Raw genomic sequence first — 13,119 nt, 5'->3', positions numbered from 1 at the left:
TGTGTGTGTGTGTGTGTGTGTGTGTTGTTCGTGCACATGTGTGTAGTTGTGTGCATATGTTAGGCTAAAGGTGAACCTTGGACGCTCTTTCTTGGGTGTTGTTCATCTTGTTATCTGAGATAGGGTCCCCCTGGCCTGGGGCTCTGATCTCAAGAATGTAAGGCTAGCTGGTTAGCAAGCCCCATAGAACCTCTAGTCTCTACATCCCATCCCCTGCACAGGGGCTACAAATCTGTACCACCCTGCTGTGCTTTTCTAGGGATTAAACTTCTGGTTGCATAGCAAGTGCTTTCCCTAGCAATCTATAGCCCCAGCCTAGATACACAGTTTTGATTCAACTAGGTAAAACTGTATCATGTTAAGTAGAAATTCAGTGTAACTTAGCGTTAGCTAAAGAGCGGTTGAGGGCAGGCTGAGTCCACATTTCTTGGAGCTCTTCTTTAAATAGTCACATGCCTGTTTAGATAGTAACTCAGGCATTAGGAGGACATTAGGCAACTGGATCCCAAAGCTGAGTCTGTGCAACAGAATACCCTTCACCAGAACTGGCCACAGTGCATTCCAGTCATGACCTGTCCCCGCTCTGTGTGTGGGGATACTCATTACCTTCATTTCTCAGACTGGAGATCCATGACAAGGTGGCCCACCATAACTCTGTGTATTATCAAGCATGGGTGCGTGAGCTAGTCCACCAACATCTGTGGATAAACCGTTTCCATCCTAGAACTTTCTATCCAGCTTCTCTTTCAACTTTCCAGGTTTTCTTTATTTTTCTAAATAAGAACATTATTGAATTAATGTGTGTATGTGAATGCGTGTTTGTATGTGAGTATGTGCTCATGGGTGTGCAGGTACCTGCAGAGGTCTGAAGAGAGTTTCAAATCTTCTGGAGCTGGAGTTATTGGCTGTTAAGGGCCACCTGATGTGGGTTTTGGGGTCTGATTCTCATGATTGCCCTTGACCACTGAACAATCTCGCTAGCCCCATGATTCCCAGTTTTTCTTTATGGTATCCACCTGGCATTGCTGAGGTGAGGTTAAGAATTTTCTTCATAAGCCAGAAGGTGGTGGCACCCTTTCTTCCAAATCTAGTGAGACAGAGGCAAACAAAAGAACCCCGAATTCAAGGCTGGCTTGTGAAAAATCAAGTTCTAGTACAGCTTGGGCTACACAGAGAAACCCTGTCTTGAAAAAAAAAAAACACAATCACAAACAAACAAATAAACAGAGAGTTTTTTTTTTTCTGGGATTAATTGGCAAAATGGCACACTGGGGTCTGGACAGAGATGAACAATGAACCACAATGAGATTTTACAAGGTCATGGGATAGAAATCAGTCATCCAGATGGGTCTGCTGAGATCCAAGGCCATGGCATCTTCATGGAGAGCAAAGCCAATAGCAGCTCACTGCGCTGGCTCTGAGAGCCACTGGGCCACACGTTTTACAGCTGCCTCAAGATAGACATCACAAGGGTTCCAAGGCAGCGTGGCTCCTTGGCCTCTCACTTCCTACTCAGCTGGCTCACGTGGAGATTCTGTCTTTTTCGTATTTTTGTATTTCAACATAAGCATTTTTTTAGACTTGTTGGTGTTAGAAAATTAAGTAAAACTAAAAATAACTGCAGTGGAGATTTGAGTTAATGCCATCATTTTTGTAAGCGTGACTTAGGGTAGGGACCTCAGGAGGGAAGCCACTTCTTTTGAAAATGCAGGGATACGTGGCAAGGATTCCAGCTCTGTTGGATGATTCTGAAATAGGTGAGGCTGGACTAGGCGTTCCTATGTGACACAGACCTCTTTGGTTCTCTCATGTTTTTAGGTCTTGACTTCCAGTCAACAGTATCCATGTGCCCTATGTCTCCTACAGTTCTCTCACAGACAAGACTCACTGGATTAGAGCCAGTGTTCACAGCCTGGGGGATGGTTTAATAAGTAAAGTGCTTGTTGTGTAAGGGTGAGAACCTGAGTTTAAATCCCCCGCATATACATAAAATGGGTGTGGTGACACGTCTGTAATCCCAGGACTTCTGAGAAGAAAGGTAGAGACAGAAGAGTTCCTGGAAGCCTGGGGACCAGCTATCGTGGCATGCACTGTGATGCAAAACAAGGGACCTTAAGTCTAACACGGTGAGGACTGCTACCCAAGGCTGTCCTGTGACTTACGCAGCAAGCTCTCACACACAGCCACACACGTACAGAGCCTTACACATAGCAGCAGCTCTGAGGGGGAGGCATTCCCGGAACCCACAGAGGGCATCACTCTTGCAAGCATCTGCCTACTGTTTCTCCTTTGGGGAACAGGGGGGTGGACTCATGGATAGGACCCACACAACCACAAACTGCCATTATATATCTGTCTGCAGACAGCATTGACAGCTGCTGTCACAGATGGGCAAGCCAGGGTGGGTGAGGAATTGCAGGCACCAGGGGTAGGCTGAAGGTTTGAGGCTTTTTTTGTACTGCGACTGGTAGCACAGGCCTCTTGTTCAAACCCTGACTGGATGACTTGTTGAGACCTTGCCTTAAAATTTAAAAGAGGCAAAAGAAGGCAGCGGGTCCAGCATGTACCTAACATGCACAAACTCACAGTGACATGGAAAGGAAAAAGTCTCAGGAGATAGCTGGGCTGGTGATGTGCTTGCCTCCCAAATACGAGGTCTTGGGATTGGTCCCTAGGACCCACACAAAAAGGAAGTGGTGGTGGTGCACATGTACACTCCCAGTGCCTGCCAGTATGCACGTATGGGGATCTCCAGGGACTGCAGCAAGCTAGTCTAGCCAAATCAGAGACTTAGTTCAGTGAGAGACTATCTCAAAAACTAAAGTGCGAAGTGACTGAGGAGAACAGAAAACTGACCTCTGGCCTCCATGTGCACATGCATATACACTCATGCCCCTGCCCCTGTGAATACATAAACACTCACACCCCCCTCAAAAAAGGAAAGAAAGAAGATGAAAAAATAAAGGCCTTTTCTTCTGGGGATGTGGGAATAACTTTGGGTCTTACTGGGGTTAAGCAGAAAGCCCCAGTCTGACAGCTGACCAAGTCCTGGGGGAGAGAAGACACATCTGGCATCAGGGCTGGGGCATTGATAATCCTCAGGGATAGGGGGGGTGGGGATAGGGCTTGGGGTGGTGGATGTGACCTTTTGAACTCCTAGTGCCATTTTTATGACCTGGAATTGGGAGTCTACATGGAGGGCATTGTGGTTGAGTGAAAGACCGCATGTGTGTGTGGCCCTGAGTTGGATGGTATGGGCCTTGTACGGCCCAGTGCCACATGCTGCCTTCCTTTGTATGCCTGGGCTAAGGTCCTGGCTTTGGGCTTTGCCCATCTCTGATTGTGGTGATTAAAATGTGAATGTTCCCCCACGGCTTGTGTGTTTGAAAACTCTTGGTCCCTCACTGGTCCTGTTTTAGAAGGTTGGGGACCCTTGAAAGAACTAGGTCACTCAAGGACTGCCTTGGGGTTGATAGCCCCTCCCCACTTCCTGTTTGTGCTCATCTGCTTCCCGACTACATCTGCTTCCTGACTACAGTAACAATGCGACTCCTGCCTCCATGCCTTCTCAACTGTGACAGATTAAATCACCTTGAACTGTGAGCCGAAACATTCTTCCTTCCTTAAGCGGCTTCTTGTCTGGAACGATCAGAGCAATAGGAAAAGTAGCCAACACACTAGACTATGTACACACCAAATACAAGTGATCAGTGTAAACCCTAGACCAGCGGTTCTCTACCCATTGGTCGCGACCCTTCCGGGGTCACATATCAGATATCTACATATCAGAAACTTACATTATGATTCATAACAGTAGCAAAAAAGTTATGAGGTAGCGATGAAATAATTTTATGGTTGGGCTCACTACAACATGACTAAATGTATTAAAGGGTCACAGCATTAGGAAGGTTGAGAACCACTGCCCTAGACTGTCCACCAGGACTGTCTGCTCGTTCTTTCTGCCTAACTCCCTCTTAACCACCTTTAGGTGCTGCTTGAGTGTCTCGTAAGTATTTTCAAGCCTCTGTCTTCCCTACAGAGGATCCTCTTTCAACCACTGACCTACAATAAATACCATTGATTCTGGAATAATGAGGCACAAGTCTCAAACTTTTAAGTGAAGAGAGTAACCCAGTCTCATGGTTGAACAAGCCAAAGAAGGGCTCATGAGACGGCTGTGTGGGTAAATGTGTTTGTAGTGTTAGCTTAATGAAGAAAGGTTAGGTCAGCGGAACCCACCAAAAGACAGGTACGGTGGCTCATATCTGTAATTTAAACACTCTTACAGTGAAAGAGGAGGCAGAGTGGCCGCTGCCCGGGAGGCCTGTGGACCAGCCAGCCTGGAATATACACAGCGCAGCAGAAATAAGAGACGCCCATGCCTCCGTGTGAAAGGACAGAACCGACTCTTGAGAGCTGTCCCCCGACCTCCAAACGATGTTCCCTGACTTCTGCATGTATGCTGTAGCATGGCCGCCTCCATTCAACAGTAACAAATAAAATCTACAAAAGAAACCAATAAAAGTAAGGGAAAGAGGTAGGTATAAGAGCAGGCAGACTTGACAGAGACAAACAGACAGAAAGACAGATAGCTAGGTATCTATAGATAGCCCACTCAGACTTTGGACCACAGGTGCCTACCATTGAGACACAATTCTTTGCTCTTGGGGATACCTTCTTTCTGTCCAATATGATATTTTATAGCTGTAAAGACAAATGCACTGTTTGTCCTAACGAATCATTTTCTTCCTTCTGGGTTTGTGATCCTCTACCCTAGCAGTACTGTGAACTCCAAATCCTGTGTCCTGGGGTGGGAGGGCCTGGCTGAAGCCCTCATCCACACTCTCGGGTAAAGTGGGTGAGGAGACAGGAAAGGAGGAGACTGCCTGCAAAGTCCCCTGTCACCTCGCTGGCTTCAGTGTCATCACGTGCAAAAGGGAGATAAAAATACCTCCCCTGGGGCTGCTGGGGCGAAATGAGATAACTGCAGCTAACAGGCGGTGTCTCCTCTCTGCTTGAGTCATGCAGCCCGTTACAGGGAGAGGAGGAGGAGGAAGTGCCAAGAGAGGTATAGCTTTAAGAAAGCGAGAGAAACTGACAAGGGGGAAAAAAAAAGAGCTTTCAGGCATTCCTGAGATTCATTTTCCTAAAATGAGAGGTTCTTCAGAAATGGAAGGAGTGCCATTTGGAGAACATCTCAGCCCCGCCCCCCCTCCCCACCCGGCCAGGGCAAGATCCAATAAAGCAAGGGTCTGGATCCCCTCAGGACCTCTCAGGAGCCTGCTGCGTGGGCAGCAAGAGGAGAAGAAAGGGAATGGGGGGCGAGTAGGAGGGGTAAGTGGGGTGGGGGAGGGGAGAGGAGAAAGAAAAGGGGGCATTCTTCAGGGAGAGAAAAAAAAGATATTCCCAAAAGGAGAGGGAGGAGGAAGGAAGAAGGGCAGAGGAGGAAGAGGAGGAGGCAGAAAGGGAGGAGGGAGGAGGAGGAAGAGGCCTGCCTCTTGAGAGAAAGAAGCCAAAGCCTGGGCCATCGCTGTGGAGTGCTCAGAGCAGAGCACAGAGGAACAGAGAATAAAGAAATGCTGACTGAGAAGACACTGAAGGGCGAGGGCCGAGGTCAGGGGCGGGCTGAGCCTTCACTGTGCACTGGCTAGGGGACGCCCTGAATACTAGAGGCAGAGCCAACAGTCGCTCGCAGTCCGATCTGGGCTTGGGGTGGTCTCCTAAGGAATAACGGTTTCTCCCCACAGAACTGACTGATGTAAACATGAAGGAGCATGCTGGAGGCTGCTCTTCTGGCTTGGAGGGAGCGCTGTGCTGTGTGCCGTGTGCTGTGTGCTGTGTGCTGTGTGCTCTGTGCTGTGTGCTGTGCCATGTGCCCTGTGCCGTGTGCTGTGTGCTACACTGTGCTGTGCTGTGCTGTGCTGTGCTGTGCTGTGCTGTGCTGTGCTGTGCTGTGCTGTGCTGTGCTGAGCTGTGCTGTGCTGTGCTGTGCTGGGCTGTATGGGAGAGGGAGGACACTGTGAGGAGGTCCTCCCTGCCCACTCTGCAGGACCTGAGAGTCTGTACTCTTTCCTTGGAGACTCGTTTTCAGTAAACTGACATTCATCGGAACAGCTGGGAAGCAAGGACTGAGCCGGGTGCTGGCAAGAGAGTAGGCACTCATTCAGAACAACCGTGAGCTTGGATCTGGCCTCAGAGTATGGGAAGTGTGTGTGTGTGTGTGTGTGTGTGTGTGTGTGTGTGTGTGTGTGTGTGTGTGTGTGTGTGTGTGACTGGATACAGGTACACATGTGCACACATGCACATGGAGGCCACAAGTTAGCTTTAAGTATTGTTCCTAGGGTGTATCCACTTTGTTTTTGAGACAGGGATTCTCATTGATCTAGAACTTTCCAGGAGGCTAGGCTGGCTGGCCAGTGAGCCACAGGGCATATACCTGTCTGCGTCACCTCCCCAATGGAAGCCACCATGTGCTACTGTTTCCTTTTCTTTTTATACATGAATTCTGGGGAATCAAACTTAGGCTTCTGTGCTTTCGGGGCAAGTGTTTAACTGACTAGTTTATCACCCCAGTCCAGGAAACGTTCCATCTAACAGAAGACATTCGATACTCAGAACATACCCTTCCTGTATGGATACAGATGAGCTCTAGCATTTTGGGACTCAAGGCAACATGACAATGTGGACCTCTGTTAATACACAATGAAAACAGCAGTGGTAGAGCAGGAAGTAAGTACAGGGTCCTCTGCATTCAGGTCCTTGTGGGACAGCCACGGCTACATAAAGAGGCCCACAACTTGCCTAAGGTCACTGCTGGTTCATAACAGGTCCGGATTCCAAATCCCACCCACCCACTCACTCACTCACTCACTCACCCACCCACTCACTCACTCACCCACTTACTCACTCACTCACTCACCCACTCACTCACTCACTCACCCATTCACTCACTCACTCACTCACTCACTCACTCACCCACTCACTCATTCACTCACCCACTCACCCACTCACTCACTCACCCACTCACTCACTCACTCCTACAGGCCGCCCCTTCACCACCAGCACGTCGATCAAATCTGTGTGTGCTGCATGGTGTTTTAAAAATGACAGAAGAGAGCTTGGGAGATGGCTCAATAGCTTACCTTAAGCACGAGGACCTCAGTTTGACTGTCCTGACCCAAGTACAGAAAAACAACAGGATGCATGTGGTGGCAGGTACTTGTAATCCCAGCACTAGGGAGGCAGGGTTAAAAGGACTCTGGGGTCAGACAGTCTAGACTAATTGGTGAGCTCTGGGTCAATGGAGAGCCGGTTCAGAGTGTGAACTGTTTACCACATCACCGTGAGTTTGGATCCCCAGAAGCTATGTGAAAACCAGAAAGGTAGAAGTGTAGGCTTCTGAGCCTACGGGGAGATAGAGGCAGAGACGGGATTCCTGCAAGCTCTTGGGCCCGCACGAGAAATCCTGTGTCAAAAAGCTTGGAAGTCCAACGCCCCACATTGTCCTCCACATTGACACCATGGTACTCATGGCATCTGTACCTGTGTACACACACACACACGGAGAAAGACAGAGACACAGACAGACAGACACACAGAGACAGAAACAGAAACAGATGCAGAGACAGACAGACACACACACAGAGACAGAAACAGAGACACAGACACACACACAACACACATATAACACACACACACAGAGACAGAAACAGAGACACAGACAGAGACAGACACGTACACATAGAGATAGTGAGAAAGAGAGAGAGAGATGAATGAGAGGTAACAGATGCAGGTGAAGGTGTGGGATATCAGGCAACAGAGCAGGGCCTTACGGTCAGAGGTCAAAGGGACAGCAGGCCCTTTGCCAAGCTCGGGGCTCCCTGACATGGAAACAGCTTTGCACAGGGCTTTCTAGCAGCTGCTGTGCGGTCCTGTCCAATCCCCACCTACCCCAAGATGGAATCCAGAGCCTTGGGCTGGGTCCTAGCCAGCAGGCGGGAAAGAGGCCATTGTCTCTTTCTACCATGGCTAAAGGACTGTACAGAAAACATTGTTTTAGAAGAATGCACAAAAATTAAAATTTATAAACCTGAGGGCAGTGCCGGCACTCCCCCAGAAGGTCAGATTATATACGGATCAAAAGGAAGCACGGAGCCAAGCTGAGAGGTGGCGGGGGAGGGGGAGGGGAGCGTGTGATTCCACTGTCGTGTGCTCTGCGGGCCTTGCCTCTGGCGTGGTCTCTGCTTGTTTCGATGTTCTATTTCTTGGCCTTTCAGTATAGGTCACGTTCTGGCCTAGGAGCTATAGGGGTGGACTTCTCAAAGACACCTGGAGGGGCTTTTGGCCTTGAAGAGGTGCCACCGTTGAGCTTTATCATGGTTTAATCATCACCTGTCACTGAATGGCTCACTGGACAATTCTTTGTGCCTGGCCCTGAGCAGGAGAAGGTAGGGCCAGGGGAGGATGTGGACAGAGCTACCCAGGATGTCAGATTCCCGAGAAGGGACAGAGAAGTAGGACCCACTGGGATGACAAAGTCTCCCCGGTGCAGGTTTGCTAGTGGTTGTGTTGGCTTCCGAGGCTGAGGGCTTTTTTTTTTTTTTTATGAGTTGAACTATACAAACAAGCTCTTGATAGACAAGCAGATGTGTGCAGGGGAGGCTGTCCTGACATCTAGGAGCTGGATAAGGTTGTTCAGAAGGCTGAAGCTGAAAAGGCAGACAGCCTGGGCAGCTGCGTGAGGGCCATCAGGGAAGGTACAAGCAGAGCGGGGCAGCTCTGCCCACAGGAAAGGGAGCCGCCGGAGTGTTAGGAGGTGGGCATGGATCGTGGTGGGAACACGGACCTGACTGAAGAACTGTGGGATGCCTGGCAGCTGTCACCCAGGGCTCTGGTTTGGCTACTCAGATACCATTCATGCAGTGAGCAGAACACGGTGCCTTGTACGTGCTCACTGGCCACAGGCCTTTTTGTGCACAGACGCCCACTCAGGTGGACCTCAGATGTCTGTGGGGTCTGATGGCCCCTGTCTCCAGACTGGTTTTGTACTTAGTAGGTTGGAAGCCCGAGCCACGCAGTCCTCCCTGACCCTCTAGTCCTTCTTCTGCCAAATACCCCCTACTTCAAGCATCATGGGGTGATCCAGACAAGGCCCATACCAGGGCTTGGCCTAAAAGCACTAATACTGTTGTCGCTCTGTCAAGAGCAAGGAATAACAGCCACCTGCTGTTGGGAGACAGCAGAGGGTGCCCACATCACAGCCGTTTTTATTTTCTTCAAAACCAGCATTGCTAGGAATGGCTCCAGGTCACGTCTGTTCCCCGGGTTAATACTGCAAAGTTGGTTGCTCTTCCCGCCGACGGAGGGGAAAGCTGAAACACCCAGATATTGTGTTTCCTCCCAAAGCCAGTGAACGCCCAGGTCTGACACACAACATGGACAGATAGAGATGGACGGACAGACTGAGCTCCGGCAGGCACCTCCCCACCCACTCCAAAGTAACAGCACGTCTTATCAGAGCCATAAAACATGCTTAGACTCGGTTCTAGCATATTCTGAAGGAGGCGTATTCCGAAGTGGCCACATTTCCAACCTAGCCGTTTAGCTAAGGTGGTGAGACCAAGCAAGTCTGATTCGCTATTCTCGTAAGTGGTCAGGACTAGAAACTGGCGTTGGACTGGAGAGATCACTCAGTCCCTAAACTACCTGCTACTCAAGAGAGAACCAGGATTTGATCTCCAGGACCCACGTGAAAATGCTGGCAGTGGCAGCTTGCGTAGATTGAACCCCAGCCCCAGGAAGTGGCGATGGGAAGATCCCTGGACCTCACAGGCAAGTCAGTCTGCTGAGCGAGTTCTCACGACTTAGTGAGTTCCAGAACAGCAAGAGGCCCTGACGGCACACACACACACGCACGCACGCACGCACGCACGCACGCACGCACGCACGCACGCACGCACGCGCGCGCGCGCGCACGCACAAACTGGCAAGACCTTTAGGAGAACAGTTTCTGAGTGTTTAACATTTTAAACACATAAATCATTTGCCCCATAGATTAAACCCTGGGATGAGGCATTTTATCCCAAAAACTTATAATCACATATAGGTCACATTCCACTTACGAAGATGGCTGCACCAGCCGCCCAGAGAGAACCCGCTTGGTTTCCCTAAACTCTCCCCACTCACCGTGGAAGCAGTTACCCACTCCCACTGCACACCCAGAATGCTTCCTACCCATAGTTCCCTGCTTCCCAGAGGGTTTTGCAAGTCTCTAAAATGTTTGCCTAACCAAGGGTACCCTGGGAAAGGTCCAGTGCGCTTACTGTGCCAATCCCACGAGACTCAAAATGTCCCCAATATCTAGAGGGATTGCACAAGGCTTGAGATGTAATTTCACTTGGCACTTCTCGTCACCCTCTCTGCCTCTGCCAGCAACAGCAAGTTCTATATAAAGCCGTCCAACCTGGCATCTCCACACTGAGCTGTGACCCCCTTCCACCAAGGGCAAGGCACCAGACGGCCTGCACATAACTTGCTGGTAATAACAGTGACAATCAGGACTAGCAGACTCCCTAAACCCTGCTAGGTCAGGGCTGACCTGACACAGGGAAGTTAACTCTCTCTGCTCCGAGGCTCTGAGTAACTGTGGCTTTATCATGGAGACAGGATCTAGATGCAACCTTTATGAGTTAGCAGCAAGAAATAGGATCTCAGGCATCTCCCATAGCAGGGACCTTGCCACTCATCCAATGGGGAAAGCAATCTGATAAACTACGTCAGTAAAGGTTATAACCCTATCAGCCCCAGCAGAAAAGGGTCTGCCCCTATTAGCTGAGCAAGGTCTGAAGTGGAAATCGCAGAGAACTGTTTGGGGGAAATCAGGTGAACTTTGCCAGACCCTGAGTGTCTACAGCCTGGACTTCCTTGATGCCAGAGACGAAATGAATACAGCACTACTGACTTCCTGCTCCTGAACGCACGTGTTCACACGTGTGCTTGTGCGTCCACACACAGTGAGGTGAATGTGTTCACGCAGGTATCAGTGCACCCACACACAGGAACTCGAGTCAGGCACACGTGGAAATAAATGCGTGCGAGGCCTGCAATCCGAACGCTCTGGTCAAGTTCACCTTCGGGCGGTAGACATTTGTAAAGACCTTGTGCGTCTCAGCCTCAACTCTCAAGGGTTTATTGATAGGCGTCTCGATCTCAGAACCTGAGTGAGAATACTCCGTGAAGATGCTGACTTTGTGGACGCTGAAGCCGGAGCTAAGAGATGGCATTAGAGGTGATCCCAACACACGAAACATACAGGATAGCATGTACTGTGGACACGCGTGGAGCACACAGTCACAGACCACACAGCCCTCAATATAAGGTTCCTATCCCCAAGCCACACAGACAGGGGTCCCGAGAGGTTCCACCACCTATGGTTACAGGACTCAAAGAGTAGTGGCCGACTTGGGGGTGTAGCTCAGTTGGTAGCCGGCTTGCCTCATATGCATAGCGCCCGGAGTCCCATCTCTAATATGGCATAAACTGCGGCGCCACATCCACATAATCACAATACCTTGGCGGTGGGGGTAGAAGGAAAAGAAATTTAAAGTCGTCTTTGACGACATGGCCTGGTCCAGTCTACAGACTAGTCTGACTCACATACAACCCTGTCTCAAAAAAAAAAAAAAAAAAAATTAAAAGTAAAACTAAAAAAGGTTTCTATTATCTTGTAATTGTGTTAGAGAAAGAACGGCATGTAGAATCTGAGGAATTCCTCTCTGTGGTGAGGAGTAAAACGGACAAACATTCCTGTTCTTTTGGAAACAAAACTTTGGATTGCAAAAGCCCCAAAGTTGTGGAGAGCAGGGTGGGGGAGGCCCATCAAAGTTTCCTACATCCGGAGACTCTCGCTGCTCCAGTCACCAAGAAGTTAGAGTTTAAAAAGACAGTCTTGTTTGTTTGTTGTTTCATACTCCCAGAGAGTCAAGGAGAGCGGACCCGGCAGGGTCTGCGCCTGTCCCGGGGCCAGTGGGCTAGAAAGAACTGGTGTAGTTTCTAGGAGTTTTCTTGGCGCTGGCCCGGGCTCCCTAGTGCGAAGTTGACCCTGACCGTGCGACTTGCCTGGCGAGGGGGGGTGGGGAGGGGTGCCTGGTTGCTGAAGGCTCGGCCTCTCCCTCCCTCGGGTCCCGGACCCTTCCCAAGCCCCACACAAAGAAACAGCGCGCCATCGCGGGGCTGGTGGCCTCTCTGGACCGGGGGACATCTACCGGACTAATGTACCAGGCCTGTGGTCCCCCAAGCTCAGACCCAGCACGCTCGGTGCGCCACAGCGAGACCCGCGTCTGGCTGGGGATCGGGACAGCCCCGGTACTCACCCAGGCGCTCAGGAGGTGGCGTTCTGACCGGGCTGCTCATGGCCACGCGGCGGCAGGGGGAAACGCGGTGGGGCGCACTGAGGCGGGGGTGGGGTGGGGTGGGGTGGGTAGGAAAGGGTCACCAGCTTCTGGACCGTGAACCCGGCTACTTGGTTGCACCTAGGGCTCCCACTCCGCGCGGCTAGAGAAGGGAGGGGCTCCGCTCCAAGATAGGCACACTTCAACTATTTTTTCTACAACTTGGCCATGAGGTTTCCACCCATTTTTTTTTTTAAACACACACCCGCCCACTTCCGAACGTTTCCTCTGCGCTCTAACTTTCTGCTCACAGTTCTCGGTGTTTCTGTTTCCATCTGCCACTATCAGATAGAGAGCTTGCTTGCGGTAAGAACCTCCCCCGTGTGATCACTGGAGAAGTCCCACAGGAGACCCCAGTGGCCTGGCTGGGGACTGTCCACATAGGGGCACACAGGCCTTTCAAGCTATATAACCAGAACCAATCTAAACATTTCTTTTTAAAATTATTCCTTTTAATTAGCATTAATTGTATGTATTTACAGGGTATGGCACAATAGTTCAGGACATGCATAGGCTGTATACTAATGATGTAGATTAACATTCCTAAGTCTTTCTTACTTTTGGAGACCTCCAGCTCAGTCAGTCTCTCTCTCTCTCTCTCTCTCTCTCTCTCTCTCTCTCTCTCTCTCTCTCTCTCTTCTCTCCCTCCCCCTTGTGTGTGTGTTTTTAG

General features: G+C 50.2%; 1 protein-coding gene across 1 annotated transcript in view; it reads right to left on the bottom strand.

Annotated features, from left to right (window-relative positions):
• Positions 1 to 12,628, bottom strand: part of Gypc (glycophorin C (Gerbich blood group)) — a 34,092-nt gene extending 21,464 nt beyond the window's left edge. The window contains exon 1 of the mRNA XM_032885600.1: positions 12,372 to 12,628. Coding sequence (XP_032741491.1) covers positions 12,372 to 12,411 — 40 coding nt within the window. The 5' untranslated portion in view covers positions 12,412 to 12,628. The remainder of the gene's footprint in view (positions 1 to 12,371) is intronic.
• Positions 12,629 to 13,119: the final 491 nt, after the last annotated feature.

Source organism: Rattus rattus, chromosome 15 (assembly GCF_011064425.1).
Source record: "Rattus rattus isolate New Zealand chromosome 15, Rrattus_CSIRO_v1, whole genome shotgun sequence".
NCBI classification, from domain to species: Eukaryota; Metazoa; Chordata; class Mammalia; order Rodentia; family Muridae; genus Rattus; species Rattus rattus.
This window is presented reverse-complemented; position numbering and strand designations above follow the sequence as displayed.